This window comes from Gekko japonicus, unplaced genomic scaffold, assembly GCF_001447785.1.
Source record: "Gekko japonicus isolate JY-2015 unplaced genomic scaffold, Gekko_japonicus_V1.1 scaffold614, whole genome shotgun sequence".
NCBI classification, from domain to species: domain Eukaryota; kingdom Metazoa; phylum Chordata; class Lepidosauria; order Squamata; family Gekkonidae; genus Gekko; species Gekko japonicus.
This window is the reverse complement of record NW_015161421.1, coordinates 393,342-414,068: the sequence shown is the minus strand read 5'-3', so window position 1 is coordinate 414,068 and position 20,727 is coordinate 393,342. Positions and strand designations below refer to the sequence as shown.

The window sequence follows — 20,727 nt, the reverse complement described above, 5'->3', positions numbered from 1 at the left end:
TCTCCTTCTCCATCTCTTTGGTGATATATAACTGGGTAAAATGCATGATGTCACAATACCTCAGCTTTTCCTACCCTTACAAGTAGTAGCTACTGACACAGAGTAGGAGTGGGGAAAACATGAATGTAATGACAATCCATTTGCAAAAGAACCTCCTCAGGAAACAGCCAATCCATATACAAAAGAACCTCCTCAGGAAAGCTCCTCCATTAGCATGTTTCATAGCCTGGGGAAGTCCTACATGATAATGACTCAGCACTACCCCACATTCCTGAGTAGATATAAATTACCTGCCTACCATTTTTCTTCTCACCTTGACACAGAACTTCATCTTTTTGTGTTATACCTCTGAGGATGCCAGTCACAGCTGCTGGCGAAGCGTCAGGTCCTACAATGCCAACACCATGGCCATACAACCCGGAAAAATCTACAACAGCTACCGACATCACATCTGTTGGTTTGTTCACCTCTAACTAGTGTTCCCTCTAAGCTGAGTTAGTGTGAGCTAGCTCACAGTTTTTTAGTCTCCGGCTCACACATTTTTGTCTTAGCTCAGGAAGGATGGCTCCAAAGCAAACTAATGTATGCAGTAGCCAAATTGCTCACTCACAGCTTTAATGCCAGTAGCTCACAAAGTAGAATTTTTGCTCACAGGACTCCACAACCTAGAGGGAGCATTGCCTCTAACCCTATTTTATTTACTTCCTTCGTGGTCTGCCTTTCTCACTGAGCTTCAGGGTTGGTTGCACAGCGAAAAACAAACCCCATTGGAACAGTGTACCACAAACCATGCAGTAGAAACAACAGCAGTACAAGCAGTGCAGTAAAACCATGCAATTAAAATTAGGTTATGAACATGGAGAATATACTAGAACGGGGTTGACAACATGGTGCCCATGGGCGCTGACCCCTTTCCTCGTGCCCGATGAGTGTTTTTAGGAGGTGGGTGGGGCCAGGTAGGGCTTTTTGCCCAGCCAGGTGTCTGATTGGCTATTAGAGAGTTGATTGACTGTGCAGCTTTTTAAAATGTTGCTTGGGCAGCCGCTGCCACCACAGCACAAAGTGTTACTGAAGTTAAGCTGTGGGAATCCTGTTGTGGCTGGCTCCATCCCCCACGGCAGCCATTTTGTGAAAGCCCTTTTGTTGCTGCACCCGCCCTGCCGTGTCGGTATTCCAAATGTGCCCGCATGCTCAAAAAGATTGGGGACCCCTGTGCTAGAAAAACTGGACTAGCAATGCTAGGAAGTAGAACTAGAAAACAAAGGAAGACAACAAAAATAGTAAATAGGTAATGGTGAGTAGTACATTGCTGGAGAGATGAGTAAGGTACTTGGGTTGGCACAGTGTGTGCATCTGCCCATAACATATATGTGCCCAAAACCTTAAAGGTGACAAAGGAAGAGAGAAGAAGAGAGAAGAGATTGGATTTTTATCCCCTCACTCGGAGTCTCAGAGCAGCTTACGAACTCCTTTCCCTTCCCCTCCCCACAACAGACACCCTGTGAGGTAGGTGGGGCTGAGAGAGCTCTGACAGAAACTGCTCTTTTTCAAGGACAGCTCTAACAGAACTATGGCTTGCCCAAGGTCATCCAGCAGCTGCAAGTGGAGGAGTGGGGAATCAAACCCGGTTCTCTTAGATTAGAGTCCACACATTTAACCACTACACCAAATTGGCTGTTTGTGTGTGCTTGCCATGCTGCAATTCTATAGACAACCTCCTCTGTCCTTTTAGGTGGAACAAAGGGACAAATGATTTCCCAGGCTTCCAACCAACCAAGAATGCTTGCCTCATTAGAGAGGAAGTTATGACTTTTAAGATGGTTTTGATTATCTATATCGGAGCATTCCATCTTTATCTCTTAAAAAAAGAAGAAGAAAGAAATTGGCTCTCTTCTGTGATATTTAGGTGACTTTGTTATAGTCCATTGTATTATGTGCTATTTCTCTTTTTTATTTTGTTTTATTGTATGTTTTCTGTTTTGTTGGTGTTTTCTTTTAAATCTAAGCTGCCCAGATCACTTATGGAGTTGATTTAAGGATGATGCTTAAAAAGAAAATACCCTAGAACTGAAATTTCAGCTGAGGCTTGCTAATGGGTTATACCTTGCTAATTGGTTATACCTTGGCGTAATGACTGATATAATATTTTTCCTGTTCCTACAAAATCACACAGGGGAGAATGCCATATACAGAGGAGGGGGAGTTTAATTTCTCATAGCAGGTCTAACTCTGCACATGTTCACAAACCAGAATAATGTGTGAGTACCCCTTTCAAAGGAGCTGTGGTGGCTCAAGTGGTTAAGACCTTGAACTGCAGGCTGTGGAAGGTCGGTAGTTCAGCAGTTCGAAACTCGGGTGTCGCATGACGGGGTAAGCTCCCGTCTCTAGTTCCAGCTCCTGCCAACCTAGCAGTTCGAAACCAAGAAATTGCAAGTAGATAAATAGGTACCACTTCGGTGGGAAGGTAACAGTGTTCCATGCACCTTGGTGTTTAGTCATGCCGGCCACATGACCACGGAAACGTCTTCGGACAGCACTGGCTCTTCGGCTTTGAAACGGAGATGAGCACCGCAACCCTAGAGTCGGATTCGACTGGCTTTCGAGCAAGGGAACCTTTACCTTTTACCCCTTTCAAATAATCTGCAGTTGTCCCCGTCCATTGTTTGTTGGGTTAAACCTAGCTCCCTTCTCTCAGATCAGCAAGATTCCACCTTTTTTGACTGGATTCATATACACTCACAACCCAGGCTACTGTATCAGGCTGGAGAATAGTGCTTACAGCACACATTTGCAAATGCAGTGTCCTCACCAGCTAGTGGTACGCTCCTAGACATCTGGGTGCACGTGGCCCCAAACTACATTATTTATATACTATGACATTCGAAAGTGACTTTCTTGAGAACATAGTTTCAAAACTGTGGATTTGTAAAGGTTTGTGCACTGATCCTGTATGCCCCAGTTCTACAGCAGTGATATTCAGTGGCTGGGGAGCCATATGTGGCACTTTGAGATGCTATCTGTGGCTTTTCTGGCATCGTTCTCCAATGTGACACCTGCCCCATGTCTCAGGAAAGTGGGCAAAACCCTTGCTTAGTGGGACTTGTGGTTGACAGGTGTTTCCCTCTGTGGCGAAACGGGGACCCACCCTCAGCCCTGGGAGACTGAGCAGCCATTATGTGGCTCGCAAGCCCCTGTTTTTGCCTTCCCACCCTACCTGGTGGGTCTATTTCCCTTCGTTACACGTGGCCACCACTCACTGAATTGACACCACCTTCCTAGAGGGACAGTGAGACCCCTCTGGCTGATTCCCCAACCCCGGGAAGTTGGTACCACATTCTTTGGGCACCCCCTGGAGAGTTGGCAACCCCTCCAATTTGGGCCCATTTGTGTTCAGCGGTCATTTCCTGCAGGAATGTACAGGAGCAGAGCTCCAGCAGTAAAGAGCCCAGGGGGCGGGCACATGCAACAAGCCCCACCCCCTGCTCCCAGCAGCCCTCAGGTTTTGCCCATGAGGGGCCCAGCAGTGGACCTGCAAGGCCGGCGGGAGTGCAAGGAAACCCCGCGAAGGCCCTCCCTGGCCCCAGGCAGGCAGGGGTGGGGAGAGGCAGGGAGGAAGCAACTTACCCTCCCTCTTCTCCTGCCTCCCCCTGGCTGAATGAGGGCCGGAAGCAGGGCGGCCGGAAGCAGGGGCGGGGCTTTGCCATGTGCCCTGCCCCCCCGTACCTCACCTGGGGGAACTGCGATCCCCCGCGATCCCCCCCGAAATGACCTCTGCCTAGTACACTTTTTAAAAGCATCATATGGCTGTGTGACTTGGAGGTGGCAGGCACCGACGTCCCAACTAGCCTCCCCTCCAGTAACTAGACTTTTCATATTGATCGTTGTTTTAGATAGATTTCTAGATATATTTTAACTGTCGATTTGTTATAGTGTGAATTCCATGATGGAACCCACCCTGAGCCCGCTTGTGGGGAGGGGGGGTACAAACCAAAATAAACAAACAAACAAACAAACAAATAGTCTGAAACGGAAAATGGTTCCCAGGCTGAACCTGATATATTCCTGTGATTTTCGAGAACAGAACAATACTCTCGAATAAAGAGTGCTATAGCGATATGTTCATTTAGCGTAATTTGCGGCAGATTGTGAGCTAAGTGTTCAGACAGGCATCCAAATTTGCCAACAGACACAAAGTCCATTATCCCACAAAGACCAATCGGCAGGAAATTTAAAAAAAAAGTTTCTTCTATTTTCCCGTCTTTGGGAGAGAGTGTTAATAATCTGAAAAGCTGCACCGAATCCTAGCTAATGGCCATTAGTAGCAAAAAAAAGAATGAGCCCTTGACTTGAAACAGCTTTGGTATTTTCTCATTTGCTGTATCTGTGTGATGCGCCAACATATAAATCCCCCAAGTTTTATGATCCCATTCTGAACCCCTTGCCTGCTCTTTGAGGTGGAATCCGCATGCCCATGGCAGGCATTAAATTGTATCTGTTTTTATGGGTAGCTCCTAAAAAGGGGGAGTGTGGAGTAAACTTGTGACAGTGGGACTTAGAGCAGTTTGTCTTTTTGTGCATCAAGTAAGTAGGATATTTGCCATAAACCATGACCTCTCATCGCTCATGTCACAGATGTGTTTCTGCAGCATAAAACATCAAATTGACTTGTGGGGAAATGGTACCCTAGGTAGTAATCTCCAACTTGTCTCCGAAATGTCTGCCGACTCATTCTGTCGCTCCTCCATGGGATGTCTCCACATCCCTAGCCCAAGTACAACCCCCTGGAGTTCATTCAAATGTGGGATTGGATGTGGAAATAACAAGTTCTTCGGGGGGGGCAGTGTTGGGGGAGAAGAAGAGGAGGAGGAGGAGACTGAATTTATACCCCGCCCTTCACTCGGAGTCTCAGAGCGGCTTACAAACTTCTTTCCCTCCCCCTCCCCACAACAGACACCCTGTGAGGTAGGTGGGGCTGAGAGAGCTCTTTCGAGAACTGCCCTTTCAAGGACAGCTCTGACAAAACTATGGCTTGCCCAAGGTCATCCAGCAGCTGCAAGTGGAGGAGTGGGGAATCAGACCCAGTTCTGCCAGATTAGAGTCCACGCACTTGACCACTACACCAACTGACTCTCTGACAGTCCACTTAATGCCATGGTAGGACATTCCCCACTGGCCTCAGAACGAAGAGGGAGGGGCTTCCAGCACCTTGTTTTCCTCCCCAAATCTCCCTTTCTTATGGCCTGCGGAGAGTAGCCAGATAACATCCTCATCGGCCCACTCCCAGCAGTTTTTAAAGGCAACCTGACTGGCCACAGACACCTCCTGGTTGAGCCTGTCCTCCTGCAGAGATTTCTCTCCCTGCAGGAGGCAGGAAACCTGCCAGTTAGTATCCGCAGCTGAACATCAGCTCCCCATTCCCACCCTGAGCCATGCTGAGCCACCACTGAGCAAGTTTGGTGTAGTGGTTAAGTGTGTGGACTCTAATCTGGGAGAACTGGGTTTGATTCCCCACTCCTCCACTCTCAGCTGCTGGATGACCTTGGGCAAGCCATAGTTCTGACAAGAGCTGTTCTAGAAAAAGAGCAGTTCTCAGACAGAGCTCTCTCAGCTCCACCTATCTCACAGGGTGTCTGCTGTGGGGAGGGGAAGGGAAAGGAGTTTGTAAGCCACTCTGAGACTCCCTTGGGTAGTGAAGGGTGGGTTATAAATCCAATCTCCTCCTCCTCCTCCTTCCTCCAATGCTAGCATTGGCATCTCTTTATAGAGATGGACTCCTGGGATGGGACCTGCCTGCAATGGGTCCCTGGAGTAACCCTTTGGTGAGTCTGAGGGGAGGACTCTCCATTCCTGGACATACAAGACCGCCCGGGAAGAACAGCCAAGAAAAAAAAAAGCGAGCCCTGCCACCTGGGTGCCGGTAGGCAGCCCCAACCCCTGTAGACATGTGGCCTTAGCTAGGGATAAATTCAGAATTTGTAAGCCGCTCAGAGACCCTTCGGGGTTGGAGCGGGGTAGAAATCTAAGATATAAATAAATAAATGTATTCAGCCATCACAAACACAGATATGCTTGTAATGAAACCAAGCCAGCTTTATTCTTGGGTACCCCTTGGCCTCATGTACTAAGCAGTGGTTGAAAACTTCCTAGTTCAGTCTTCAGCCTAACTGTAATTAGCTGTGAGGTGCAAATTCAGGCACAGTTTCTTTGTCACATACCAGGATTCTAACAATATATAGTTTGGAATCTTGGTTGGTGGGTAAGATCAATACCCCGATTTGCTGAACTAGCTCTCGAGCAAGGGAAACCTTTACCTTTACCCTTTTTACCACATATTGTGGTTAGAATAAAGAAACTAGGACATTTGTAAACTCATCTTTGCATGCAAGGGAAGGAGGAAAGAGGGAAGGGATTTATAAACCCAAGAATAAGCTAGGCTTGATTTCATCATGAAAAACTGGGTCTGATTCACAGTCTCTGAATACAACCTTAGCCTCGGTTCAGACGTAACGTAGAACCATGGTTTAGTTTACTTGCGGCTCAATTCAGACATCACACACAATGGTGGTTTAATTAACTTTGGCCCCTGCCACACGAGGGAAGAAGGTATGGCCAAAGTGCGGCTTTTAAAAAGCCGCACCTAAATAGGCACGCGGCGGCGGGATCATAAAGATCCCCTGAGCCGCTGTGCATTTGCTCCCCGGCACGATCAGATGCCGGGGAGACGGGGAGAAAGGCACGGGAGTCTGCTGAACTGTGCATGTCAGAGCATGCGCAGTTCAGCAAGGAGTCGGGGATGCGCCGGCGAAAGAACGCGCCGGCGATCCCACGGCCAGCATTCCTGTGGCCGTTAGAAAAGAACCACCTCGGGAGGTGGTTCTTTTTTGGTGCGGATCATCGCTGGAAGGGCCGGATCGGGGACGGAGACGGTACGCTTCCCAGATGTTGCGGTGGGATCGCGCCCGTTTGCTCCGCCCCCGTTCCGTCCCTCTCCCGGCCCTAATGCTCTCGTGTGGACAGGGCCTTTGACTCTCAGATGAGCAATAGACTACAGGTAATGAAATCGTTTTCTTCCCAGTAGTACAAACTGGGATTAAACTGTGGTTTAAACTTCTGGAAGGTTGGCGGGGGGGGGGACAGACTTCTGTGTACCCAGGAAGCTCCATTCAGATGTCATAGGAAACTGGAACTTGTTTTATGATTCCCCAAAGCCAACCCAGCCTTCAGTCTCGCACTCCTTGCACTGTGGGAGGAGATAAGGGGAGGAGCAAAGGGAGTGAGCAGCCATGAAACAACTTTGTTTTCCTGTTGCATTTGGCCAAGTGGATCTGCTCCTGGGTAGTCTTCATGGTCAAAGAAGACGGGGACGGCAAAGGATGAGATAGTTAGACAGTGTCATAGATGCAACGAACATGTAGTTGAGCAAACTTCAGAGGACGGCGGAAGACAGGAAGGCCTGGCGTGATCTGGTCCATGGGGTCGCGAAGACTCGGACTCGACTGTGCGACTGAACAACAAAAGTCTTCATGGCTGACGATTGTGTCCATGTCTCCTTTATTTATTTATTTACTACTTCAAATTTGTATCCCACCCTCCCCGCCTAAGCAGGCTCAGGGCGGCTTGCACAATAAAACATAACAACAATCAAATATCATAAAACATTTAAAACAATTCATTAAAACCACATTATAACAATATAAAGTGCTAGCAATAATGCTTTTATCGTATAAGTGGCGCTATACATTGTATAGACTGAGTATTCCGCTTGTTGATCTTCTCGTATCTGAACGGCGGGCACAGGATGTCAGCAGTAGACCAGGCGTTGGCGCTACAACTAGTGATGGTACTGGTGGCGGCGGCTCCTAATTGAAGGCCTGGTGGAAGAGCTCCGTCTTGCAGGCCCTGTAAAAGGTCCCACAGGGCCCTGGTCTCTAGCAAAGACTCGAGACTCCTCCCATTCTGTTCTGGATAATACCTAGCCTACCCTTGCCAGTCACAGTCTCTCACTGCAACTTATGTCCTTTCAGAGCCTCCCATTGGACAGATGCATCCTCCCCATGGAAGCGTGACACCCCAGAAGAACAGCAATCTCCTCGTCATTATCGTGGTCACAGTTGGGGTGGTTACTATCGTGGTAGTGGTGATCGTGGCTGTGATTTGCACGAGGCGTTCATCGGCTCAGCAGAGGAAGTAAGTTATTTGAATGGGTGTCTGTGCCACTCACCTTACCATCTTACCTTGGATCGAGACTAACCTGTTTGTTTTCTGTGATTGATTTTCATCTTAAGGTAAATTATGTATGAATCCAAAGTAGATGAGACCCGGAAGGTCTGTGTTTGAAGCCTTCAGAGTGTTTTCTTTGTAAACAGCAACTGCACGAGAAGAAGGGTGATTAAAATTTAGACCACACCATAGGGGAGAGAAGTTTAACCCTGTCTTCAACCTAACATGACATCGCTGAGCTATACCTTGCCCTGTTAGTACAAGAAGAAGAAGATATTGGATTTATACCCTGCCCTTCACTACCCAAAGGAGTCTCAGAGCGGCTTACAATCCCTTTCCCTTCCTCTCCCCACAACAGACACCCTGTGAGGTAGGTGGGACTGAGAGAGCTCTCCCAAGAACTGTCCTTGAGAGAACAGCTCTAAAAGAATTTATGACTGACCCAAGGTCACACCAGCAGCTGAATGTGGAGGAGTGGGGAATCAAACCTGGTTCTCCCAGATTAGAGTCTGGACTCCTAACCACTACACCAAACTGGCTCTCAGTGATACCTACAACATTCAGTGGTCTAGTAAAAAGGACCCAACCTACTGAATTCTTGGTGGTGTTTCCTCCATGATACACCATCTTCTCATTCATCCTCAGCACCTCTAGCCAAGCCAAGACTTCCAACACAGGGGTGTCAAACTCATTTGTTACAAGGGCCAAATCTGACATAGATGTCACTTTGTTGGGCCGGGCCATGTGTGCCATAAAATACAATGCCAGGTACCGGAGATATAAACTTCATAAAGGACATAGGCAAACCCAATTAACGATATGATTTTTCACTCAAAATACAAACAATAGCAATTGATTCCTTATGGTGAAAGCAATTGATTTACTGGGGAGCCCACAGAAGCCCCAATATATTTATTTAATCATATGCAAGACTAGTTTTTCCCCCAAGGGATACCAGAAAAGGGAGAGTATGGTCCCGATCACACGCACAATTAGCCGCACCATAGGCGCGAATGCCAGGTGGATTTAAAGGGCGAGATCAGACACGATCATCTGGGAAATGCCACGCACCTGCCAGCAGCCCATTTTGCTCTGCCGCAGAAGCAGAGTAAAAAGACACCAGGGAAAGTCCAGTAGCAAACAGGTTGCTACGGGCCACGGACAGACTTTCCCCTGTCTGATCGCTCCAGCGTGCTCTCATGGCATCGGGATGGTCTGATCAGGCCATCCCGACTCCGTACCGTTGTTTATTCCCCCCTTCTCAGTATGTGTATCATTGCACCCTCCATAGGGAGCCCTCAGTGCTGATATGTGATTCATTGATTCCCCATTTAAGTGCATCGGGACCAAACAGCAAAAAATCCCCACCCTGACTCACCCGCGGTTGCGTCTGATCATGCTGTGGCAGGGTGCCCCTGCAGCTTCGAAGGACTGTGTGATCACGCAACTGCGGATCAAATTCCTCCGGGGAAATAGCCTCACTTCCCCCCCCGCATTATCTCGCGTGTGTGACTGCCACCTATCTTATATTCCCATACATACCAGTTGCTTGTGGGCTGGGTAAGAGCCCTGGATGGCCCAGTTCTGGCCCCCGGGCCTTATGTTTGACACCCCAGTTCCAACACCTGCAAAACAGGAGGCATTGGGGCCCTTACACAGCCAGGAATCTACTCGATCTACATTTAGCCAGCTTTTATACTGAGCCACTCTGGACTACAGATTGAAAGATTTGTGGGCCTGAGATGGCGGAGGAGGAGAAGCAGCGGCAGTAGCAGCTGCTACTGCTGCTGTGGCCCTGCCTCTTGGCTTCTGTCACTGGCTCCTGTTGCCCCACCGGCTGGCTCGCCCTCCAGCTCCTCATCCTGCCAGTTCATTTATTTGCTTATTTAAAACATGGATTAGCCACTTTTCTTCCTTACGGCGCTCAAAGCGGCTTACAATATAAAGAAAATACATCAAATAGATCTCTTTAAAAAATACATAATGCCAGATTTTTAAAATCACAGTGTAGTACTGTTTTAATTGAATGCAATCCAGAAGAAGAAGAGGAGGAGGAGGAGGAAGAGGAGGAGGAAGAGGAGGAGATGATTGGATTTATACCCTGCCCTTCACTCGGAGTCTCAGAGCGGCTTATGATCTCCTTCCCTTCCTCTCCCCACAACAGAGACTCTGTGAGGTCGGGGGAACTGAGAGAGCTCTCTTGAGAACTGCTCTTGAGAGAACAGCTCTAAAAGGACTTGGAACTGACCCAAGGTCACCCAGCAGCTGCACGTGGAGGATTGGGGAATCAAGCCCAGTTCTCCCAGATTAGAGTCCATGCTCCTAGCCACTATACCAAACTGGCTCTCAAATAAAACCATTTTCAGCTGCCTCCTACAGATCAAAAGTGAGGGGGCCAGGCACATGTCCCTGGGGAGGTTGTTCCATAACTGTGGGGCCGCCACTGAAAAGGCACTCTGTCATCTAGCCACCAGATTACTTTCTCTGATTGATAGGACAGTCAAGAGGAACATATGGGAGAAGATATCCCATATTCGGATATCCAAGTCCCAAGCCACATATGGCTTTAAAGGTCAAAATCGACATCTCGAATTGGGCTCAGGCATGGATCAGTAGCCAGTGTAATTGCTGCACATTCTCCCAATAGCTGGAAGTTCTAGGCTGCCTACACCCCCAACATCAGAATGCATTTGGGGCACCACAGATTGGGCAGGGGAAAAAAAAAGCGGAACAGACTCAAAGTGTGTTCATGATGCACAGGGTACGTCTGACTGTGTACAAAGTGTGTTCATGATGCACAGTGTACGTCTGACTGGGGGGATTCACACACAGACACATTAAGAAATTGTAATAAGCACTGTGGTGGCTGAGGTACGTAATAAGATATTCAGAGCAAAACAACAGAGTGAGGAGAAAGTTTAGAACAGGGGTGTCGAACTCATTTGTTATGAGGGCCGGATCTGACATAAATGAGACCTTGTTGGTCCGGGCCATGTGTGTCATAAAATGTAATGCCGGATAGCAGAGATATAAACTTTATAAAGGAAGAAGAAGAAGAGAAGAGATTGGATTTATACCCCGTCCTTCACTAGGAGTCTCAGAGCGGCTTACAAACTCCTTTCCCTTCCCCTCCCCACAACAGACACCCTGTGAGGTGGGTGGGGCTGAGAAAACTCTGACACAAACTGCTCTTTTTCAAGGACAGCTGTGCCAGAGCTTGTGACTGACCCAAGGTCACATCAGCAGGTGCAAGTGGAGGAGGGGGGAATCAAACCCAGTTCTCCCAGGTTAGAGTCCGCGCACTTAACCACTACACCAAACTGGCTACACCAAACTGGACACAAACACAAAGATATATTTTTTTCTTGAAATAAAAACATGCTTAAGACATTAGCTCTTTAAGCTGCAAACCTACTTTTGATTTCTTGACATTCACCACTTCTGAGTCTAGGACCCAGGTTAAAACATGAAATGGCTGAGTGATTAAGAGAGTCTGTCAAAGCAAGCTGTGATGCAGCAGCAGTAGCAGAACTGGAAGCAGGAGATGGCCAGTTCCTGATCCGGCCCCCGGGCCGCATGTTTGACACCCCTGGTTTAGAATATAGCATGTAAGCCAGCCACAGCTGAGGATCAGAAGCCGTAACTATCAGCTGCAGCAAGAAGTGAGCTGCTGGTTAGATGGAGTCTGTTTTTGTAATGCTCGGTAACTCCCAGTACATAGATCCTTGCGGCAATTTGATCATAGGAGAGTGGGTTCCCCACCCCACCCCGGAAAGCCATCAGTCTGTGACTATTGCCCTCCACAGCTACTTTGAACAAAGAGAAACCTCTCTAGTTAAGGAAAGGCAACTAAGCATATGTTAAGAATGCCTTACGGCATCGCGATAAATGATCATGACAGGCATCTCTGGTTTCGGAGCAGGCTTTGAACAGCGAGTGGGTAAAAAATATATATAAAGGAAGCATCATCCAGGTACCCAGAGAATGTGTTCACCACCGTAGTATCATTAGGTTGTCAGCCGCTTTCCCTTGGGACATCTCTCTGCCTGTAACTTCGGTCTGCCTCTCTGGTGCTCATTAGCCTTGGCATTTTGGTTCCAGCTCTGGGCTGTTTCGGGCTCGGCTTGGACGGATTTGGGCTGTGCACGGTTGCAGGGAAAGGCTCGGTTCCATTCCAGATCCGACAAAGTAACAGTGTGCAAATAAGACAAAAAAAACCCCCAAAACAAAATGGAAATCATTTTTTTTTAATCTGCAAATGGAATAGACTCTTCTCCTGCTAGCCTGTTCATACCAGCTGACGTCCCTTTATGGAGCCCATGTAAAACAAGATGGGGAGGAGAAATCATTTCTTACCCCAGTCATCAGCAGTGACATGCTGTCAGGTCAAATGAGGCTGAATGGAAAGGGTCTCCTAGGGCTTCCTTGGTATCTGTTTACGGCTCGGCACAGGCAAGACTCCTTACCTACTGGAGGATTTGCAATATGGTGCAGTAACGGGTTTAAATCGGAGAGACAAAGACTGTGGGTGCCTGCGGGGCACCCAGCCAATTATCCAAAGGCCTGATGCTAATGAATGATGAGCTCGCTTTTCACTTGTCATTTGCCACATCGGGGGAGCATGAGAGGAGGGAGAGGAAGAGCACCATTCTGAAATCATACCTGTGTGATAAAGACAATGAGGGGGGAACTGATGAATAGGAAACACTGGATGGAATCCAATTCAAGGAGCTGGTGTTAACCATCAAAGTCCTTCGTATCTGCAAGGCTGCCTCTCTCCCTATGAGCCCTGTAGGACATTACGTTCTGCGAACCAGCATCTCCTGGTGATCCCTGGCCCCAGAGACGTCCAACTTGCCTCAACAGGGGCCAGGACTGAGAAAGTTCCCACAGGGCCTGCGAGACAGAGCTCTTCCGCCAGGCTTTTAGCTCAGGCGGTTGAGCATCCGTACTCTGTTGGGCCTCCCCTCCCGTGATCCAGATCTGAGTAACCACCTGGAACCCCATTTGTGGTAGACTTCATCTGTTGAGGCTCTGGTTAGAAGCACTGGAATTATAATCTGTATTTTTACTCTGACGAACATGAAATTGAGCCAACTTCAGAGGACGGCGGAAGACAGGAAGGCCTGGCGGGATCTGGTCCATGGGGCCGCGAAGAGTCGGACTCGACTGTGCGACTGAACAACAACAACATTTTAATTGGCTTTAACTGTTATTTTGTATATTTATGTATGACGGAACCTGCCCTGACCCTGCTATCCAGGGAGGGTGGGATACAAATGAAATCAAATAAACAAACAAAGACCGCCTCCATCCAGATGTGCCCACAGGGAGGTTCCAAACCTCACATGAGGGCTATTAGTAGTTAATCCACTCCGATGAGTAAGAACTGTTTCTGTCTGGGCTTGGGCTTTCTCAATGGCTGCTCCTGTCTTGTGGGACGTTGCTCCTGAGAACACTAGGAAACCCCCAGCATTACAAAGGTTATGGGATCTCTGGGAAGCAGAGCTTTCTGATGTGCTTTTGGTGGCCCATGAATGAAGTAAGTTTAGTGTGCTTTTGCATTTATTTGTTTCTATCCCGCTTTTCTCCCCAGTTGGGACTCAAAAGTGGCTTAGGGCATGGTTCTCCCCCTCCTCCATTTCCCCACAACAACAACCCTCTGAGGTACACCAAACGGAGAGTTTGTGATGGTCCCAAGGTCAGTGATTGACCTGCAGCTTACTCACATTCTCTGATTGGCTCCATCAGCCCAAAGCTGATTGGCTCCACCAGCCCATTTTGTGATTGCCTCCATGGCAACCAGAGTTCACACTGCATAAATCCATACAGGAAAGGCATTCCAAGTTGTCGGGTGCCACCACTAAAAATGCTGTGCTCCTCGGTGCGGCCCTCCTATCTTCAGAAGGTAGAGGCACATGAAGAATGTCTTTTGATACAGATCATAAAAAATCAGATAAGTTCATAATTAACAGAAACACATAACTGGCCTTTTCCAGCTGTGATCCTTAGACTTGGGAACTCCTGACCCTAGGAAACTCATCTTGCTTCCTCTTGCTTGCTAGAGATCTGGTGAAAACGATTTTATTTCAGAGGGCAGTTGGTGATAGATGAACTGAATTGCTCTCCTGACACAGTGCTGATTCTGATCGTTATCACGAATTACTATTTTATTGCTTCTATCAGGATTATTGTTCTTTATTACTGTCTTTTTATGACGGGTTGCTGTTGTGTTCCTTCAGTCTCCTCTGTTGTGGCTAGGTCTTTTGTGTCACTGAGTCTTTTGTATCATTTATCTGTTGTAACACATGCCCTTGTGAGCTGCCTCCACTGCTATTTTTAGTAGAAAGGAAGGAGTATAAATCTACATAAATGCAGAGGGTAGTTCATTCTGTTTAGGACTTTATAGACACACCATAAAGCAAGGCTTGAGAACTGGCAGGAAAGAAGTACAGCCAGGCTAGGTTGAGAGCAATTTGCCCTTTACCTACTTCTACTAATAAGCAGATGTATTTGGCACCATATGAAGCATTCATTTATTTAATTTCAGAGCTGGAAAGTGTCACCAGGTTATTTAGTCCAACCCTTTGCCAACACAGGAGCTACAACTATAATGTCCCCTGCAAGTAGGTATCCAGGTGATATTTAAAAACCATAAAACACAGGGAGGGGAAAACAAAAAACTGGAATCAAGAACCACAAGAGTAAGAAAGAAGTCTGATAAAGGGCCAGTATTAAAAACCTAGTTGAAACTTATAATATACAAAAATGTATGTGTTTATTAGAAGGCCCAATGAAAGCCACTTCAACTTTTTAATGAGGATTTCATTGGGCCCTTATATGTTTTAACTGTCTTTCTAATAAACATATGTATTTTTGTATAATATAAGTTTTGACTAGGTTTTTAATATTGGCCCTTTATCAGACGTCTTCCTTACCCTTGCGGTTCTTGATTCCGATATTTAAAAACCTCCAATGGCAAAGAATCCACCACCTTCCAGGGGAGACTGTTCCAGTGTTGAACACACCTCACCGTCAGGAAGTACTTACTCAAATGTAGGTCTTTAGCATACTGATGTCCAGAACACCACAGAGAGCATGAGCAGCCAGTGTGATGAGGCAACAGAAAAGGCTAATGCACTCTTGGGGTGTATCAACAGAGACATAACTTCCCAATTGCAAGATGTCCTAGTCCTGCTGTACACTGCATTGGTCAGGCTGCAACTGGTGTCTTGTGTGCAGTCCTGGAGGCCTCACTTCAAAAAGGATGTGAATGGCGTGGGTGCACAGGAAGCTCAGGAAGGAGGGCTCCAGAGCAAACTCATTTATGCAGTAGCCAAATCGCTCGCTCACAACTTTAATGCCAGTAGCTCACAAAGTAGAATTTTTGCTCACAAGACTCCACAGTTTAGCGGGAACACTGCTCACAGCAGTTGATACTTCTGGGGCCGCTGTCCATGGTACTGAACTGTGAAGGCGCAATACAGTATGAGCAATTCTGGTGCAGTTCTGGTCACCACACCTTCAAAAGGATATTATAGCTTTGGAAAAAGTGCAGAAAAGGGCAACTCAAATAGTAAAAGGGTTGGAACACTTTCCCTATGAGGAAAGGTTAAAGTGCTTAGGGCTCTTTAGCTTGGAGAAACGACGACTGAGGGGTGACATGATCGAGGTTTATAAGATTATGCATGGGAAAGAGCAGGTAGAGAAAGAGGTACTTTTCTCCCTTTCTCACAATACAAGAACTCGTGGGCACTCCATGAAACTGCTGAGTGGTCGGGTTAGAACGGATAAAAGGAAGTACTTCTTCACCCAAAGAGTGATTAACACATGGAATTCACTGCCACAGGAAGTGGTGGCGGTTACAAGCATGGATGGCTTCAAAAGGGAATTAGATAAGCATATGGAGCAGAGGTCCATCAGTGGCTATTAGCCACAAGGTATAGATAGGGGCTCTGGGGCAAGTGATGCTCTGTCTTCTTGGTGCTTGGGGGGGGGCAACAGTGGGAGGGCTTCTAATGTCCTGGCCCCACTGGTGGACCTCCTGATAGCACTGGTATTTCTGGCCACTGTGTGACACAGAGTGTTGGACTGGATGGGCCTTTGGCCTAATCCAACATTGGTGTCTCTTATGGTCTTATGTTTAATTCGGCATACCTTACTTCGGGGAAGGAACTACCAGTGCATACTGGACTTTTTTCAAAAATCACCATGTAGGTGCGCTAATAAAAATATTGCATTGTGAGATGAAAACAGAGATCCAGATTGCCCTGTGTCCTACCCGCAAAATGAAAAGCTAGATGCCTCTTAAACAGGGGTGTCAAACATACAGCCTGGGGGCCATCTAGGGCATTTATCTGTCTCGCGAGCAACCGGTGTGAAGGAGGGAAGACAGGAGGCTGCTCAGGAGGGGAGGATGGGCACACATGGGCACACATGGTGAGGTGTGCGTGGTCGAAGCTGTCAGGAAATAGAGAGGAAATTGCTAGGGGGCAGAACTATGAGGCTGAGGTGAAATAGTGGGGGGGGGAATGGCAGCAAAGGCAGAGAAAGAGGAGGCGTGGTGCTTCCCCCCCTCCTGTTTCCTTTGACCACAGCTCAGTGTGGACTGGTAAAGCCACTACAAGGGGTGGAGCCAAATGGGTTTGTGTTTTTTGAAAGAGGGATGGGCAAGAGCCAGCATGTGGAGCGGCGTTTTGCCAACAAAGAGATGGGGCCAGCAGGGAGGAAAGGAGGAGGAGGGGCCAGCACATGGATTGGGAGGAAACTGGGCTGTGTTGTGCCGGCTACTCTGAGGGGAAAGATGTCCTGGCCTTGGAAGCGAGTGGAGGAGTGAGAGGGGAAAAGGGTGCTGCTGCCACCACCGCACATCTGAACAGCCACGGAGCCAGGAGGCAGAGCGAGTGTCGGGGCAGGTGGGGGATAGTGACTTCCCTTTTCCCCCTCACCTGTTCTCAGCCTTTGAGGGAAAATGGGAGGACAAAAAATGTCCCCTAGAGGTTTTGGAAACCACCTCTCCGTCAGGCCTTCCCTGAGAGCACCAGGTTCAGACTACCCCCCGAGCCAGGATAAAATATATTTATTGATGGGGGGGTTGTGGGTTCCCCAGTAAATCAATTGCTTTCACTGCTAGGAATCAATTGCCTGTGTCATTTATAAAGTTTATATCTCTGGCATTACATTTTCTGGCACACATGACCCAGCCTGACAAAGTAACATTTGTGCCCGATCTGGCCTTCATAACGAATGGGTTTGACACCTCTGCTCTAGATAGCTCTAGAAGACAGTACAATGGGAATAGCAGTCTAATGTTATTTCTCATCTGATAAAAAGTAATTCCTTTTTTGAACATTTTAGGCTCTTTTTTTTTTTTAGGTTGTCACCACCACATCTTGTTACAAAGAATTACTTATGTTCACATATTGAATGAAGTATTACTATTTTGTGTGTTGTCATGATCTGTCAATATAATTTGATGAACCTGAGTTCTGCAGTTTTTAAACTGGGGAAGTCTCTCTATGTCATGTACAGTTTTGTAAGCCAAAATTATGCCCCCTTTTTAGAAACAGAAGTACTCCTGAAGCATGGTTATTATTTATTTATTTATATATTTGATTTAATTTATATCCCTCAGGCTCCAGGTGGCAGTTTGCACATCGCTTGGAGAAGGTGTTTAAAGGAACTGATTAGATGCCTTCTCCAAGCGGTGAGTGAACTCATCACTTGGGGAGGGTGTTTAAAGGGATCAATCCTTGTGGGCACCTTCTCCAAGTGGTGAACCGGGCTGCAGGAAAAGCAAGCCCAAGGAGCTGCTGTTCTGCCAGGAGCAATGTACTCCCAGTGACACAGAAGACCCTGGGAAGCTTTCTCCTGCAGTCCAGTTTAAACTAGGCTGCTTGAGAAGTGATTCCCAGGAGCCTGTGAGTGAACTCAGAAGGCATTTAAAGGGAGCCCTATAAACGCACTTCAACCATGGCTATCCAGCCAACCCAAAAATCCCAAATATTTTCGGGATTTTTTTGGTTGGCCATTTTTGGATAGCCGAGTAAATGGCCCACTCACTAAGTGGCTGAAAAAATATCTGGAAAATACCGATATGGTTTAGCTGAATGCACACCCCTAGTGGGGAATCAAACCCGATTCTCCAGATTAGAGTATGCCACCCTTAACCACTACACCACACTGGCTCCCAGTTCCTGCCAAACCAACTGCTTTCTCATGAATGAATGACTTTTGCTTACTTACTCACTTAAAACAGAGCCAATTTACCTTTTAAAAAAAAACTAGTTCCTACCATTTGTATTGCACAAACTTGTCAGAACTGATTACAGAAAGTTTGTGGCAAGGTGCCGCTTCCCACAAGGTCTTTTCACTTGACAATAATTGAGAATGGGACCCAAAACTGATGTGCGTACAAGGAGAACATGTTCTAGGATGACTCATTCATTTTCATTCCTTGTTACTGATGACCTTTCTTTCTATAGTCTTGTCTCACGTTCCTGTCACTGCTTATTATCAGCAAGACTGGTAGTAATTTGTTGAAATAAACAATGTATCTGGAGTGTTACATTTTCTCTTTTTTTTAGTCTAAGATAACAATAGTAACGTTATACAAGAGCTAGAAACATGTCTGGAATGATACACTCATTTATATATATAGTTTCGTGGAAAATTACCGAAATGTCTGTGGCATTTAGATTGGGTAAAATGACTAAGTATTGGGGGGGGGGGGGAACCTACATTCTTATCCCAAAATAAGTTGCTTCAAAAGTACAGGTGGAGAGGCAACAGTGGGCTCCTTTACCATCTGGGGTACAACTGCTTGTTTACCCTATAGTATTAAAGTCTCACATTTGTCCTATAGAATGAAGGTCTCACATTATCTAATTCGAGATGATAGACCCAATCCACTAGTAACTTCTTTTGCACAAAATTTTCTCTTGTTCCAATGTCACTTATTCTTATGGGAAATATGCAGAAAACGTTTCTGGTGGATAGGGCCCTGTTTCTTTCTAGATATCTACCCCTGTCACTCCAAAATCTACCAGCTTTGAATCATAAGAACTCACACTGTTTTCCTTGGAATGAAGGAATATCTGGGTGGATCAACAGCCTGTGATTTTTCTCCCCCTTGTAACTTAGGATAGCCTCGGTCTGTTTTGTATGTCTTGATTTAAAGTTTGTTGTTAGGGATTTGTAGGGAATGCTTGAATGATCAAGGGGATAGTTCAAAGATGAATACAAAATAATATAATCCCATAGTCCTACTCTACTAAACACTTTCCAGTGCATTTTGTACATCTTGTCTACTCAAATAAGTGGCCTTTCACATCTGACCCACCATCCATTTCTCACTCTTTCTCTGAACCTCTCTCTGATCTCCTCCTCTCCCAGTCTTGTTGACATCACCCTGGGATTTTTGTCTGTTCCCCTTGTCGGCTTCTGTCACGAGCATACCTGTTCTACTTGTCTCTTAGAAATGGACAAGAATTCAATTTCCATTCATAATTAATCTAGACCTGTCAGGGTCTTTTTTTGGTTTTTGCACACTTGGGAGCCTGCTTACTATGCCTTTGTTGAGGCCCGGTATGTCATTATCTCGTGGAAATGTCAAGGGTGTGTGGGGCTTAGACAGGGGAAGGGTCTTGACCCTTCTTTGATTATGCCCAGAATACCTTAAGTTTTCCCAGGAGGAGCTGCAAATTCCAGAGAATCTCAAGTGGGTATATAGAAACAAAGCAGTTGCATGTGTTGAAAAATAAAATTGACAATTTTATAAGGAAAATTAGGTCCTCTCAACAGGGGCGCTTCTTTTTGCTTCAAGCTGAATGGCATGTCTGGAGGGACAGTATCTCAGCTGGCAATTTTATTACATAAAACATATCTAAATAATTGATTTTTGGCTGGCCCTTGAAGGGAAGATAATTGACCCTTGACCTGTTTGAGTCACTCATCAGTTCATCTGATCAGTTCTCCCCCTGCACATATAATGTATTGTCCAATCTATAATAGTTGTAGGGATAGGGAAACTTTTTATTGAAAGCTTATTGGCACAGGGTGTCCACTTGATGTTACTGGCAGTAGATGAGTGTTTTCCCCCCCTTGCAAAACCACTTGTCTATCACTGCTGATATCTTGATGCAGCAGGGAAGTGTTTTAGGGAACCCTGGCCCATTCTGCATCTAGCATTCACTCCATTGTTTTACCAAACCCACACTGGAACAGAAAAAAGATGCAGCTCAAAACCACATTCAAATACCCCGGGGCCAACGCTGACTGCAGAGTCACCCCTGAACAGCCATAAAACGGCCATAAATCTATGCAGCCAGTGCCATAAAACTGAGAGATCAAGGGGAGTGAAACCGGCATGCAGTGCGGAGTGAAACCGGCCTGCAGTGTGGAGTCCTCCATAAAATCTGACATTCAAAGAGTGAAAGGGGCATGCAATGCAGAGGGAAATTCCTCTTCCAACGTGGATTTGGTAAAACAGTGGAGCCAATGCTAGAT

At 46.7% G+C, this 20,727-nt stretch overlaps 1 protein-coding gene across 1 annotated transcript in view; it reads left to right on the top strand.

Annotated features, from left to right (window-relative positions):
- The window catches only part of DCC (DCC netrin 1 receptor), a 591,220-nt gene that overhangs the window by 505,120 nt on the left and 65,373 nt on the right, over window positions 1-20,727 (top strand). The window contains exon 19 of the mRNA XM_015428299.1: window positions 8,025-8,187. Coding sequence (XP_015283785.1) covers window positions 8,025-8,187 — 163 coding nt within the window. The remainder of the gene's footprint in view (window positions 1-8,024; window positions 8,188-20,727) is intronic.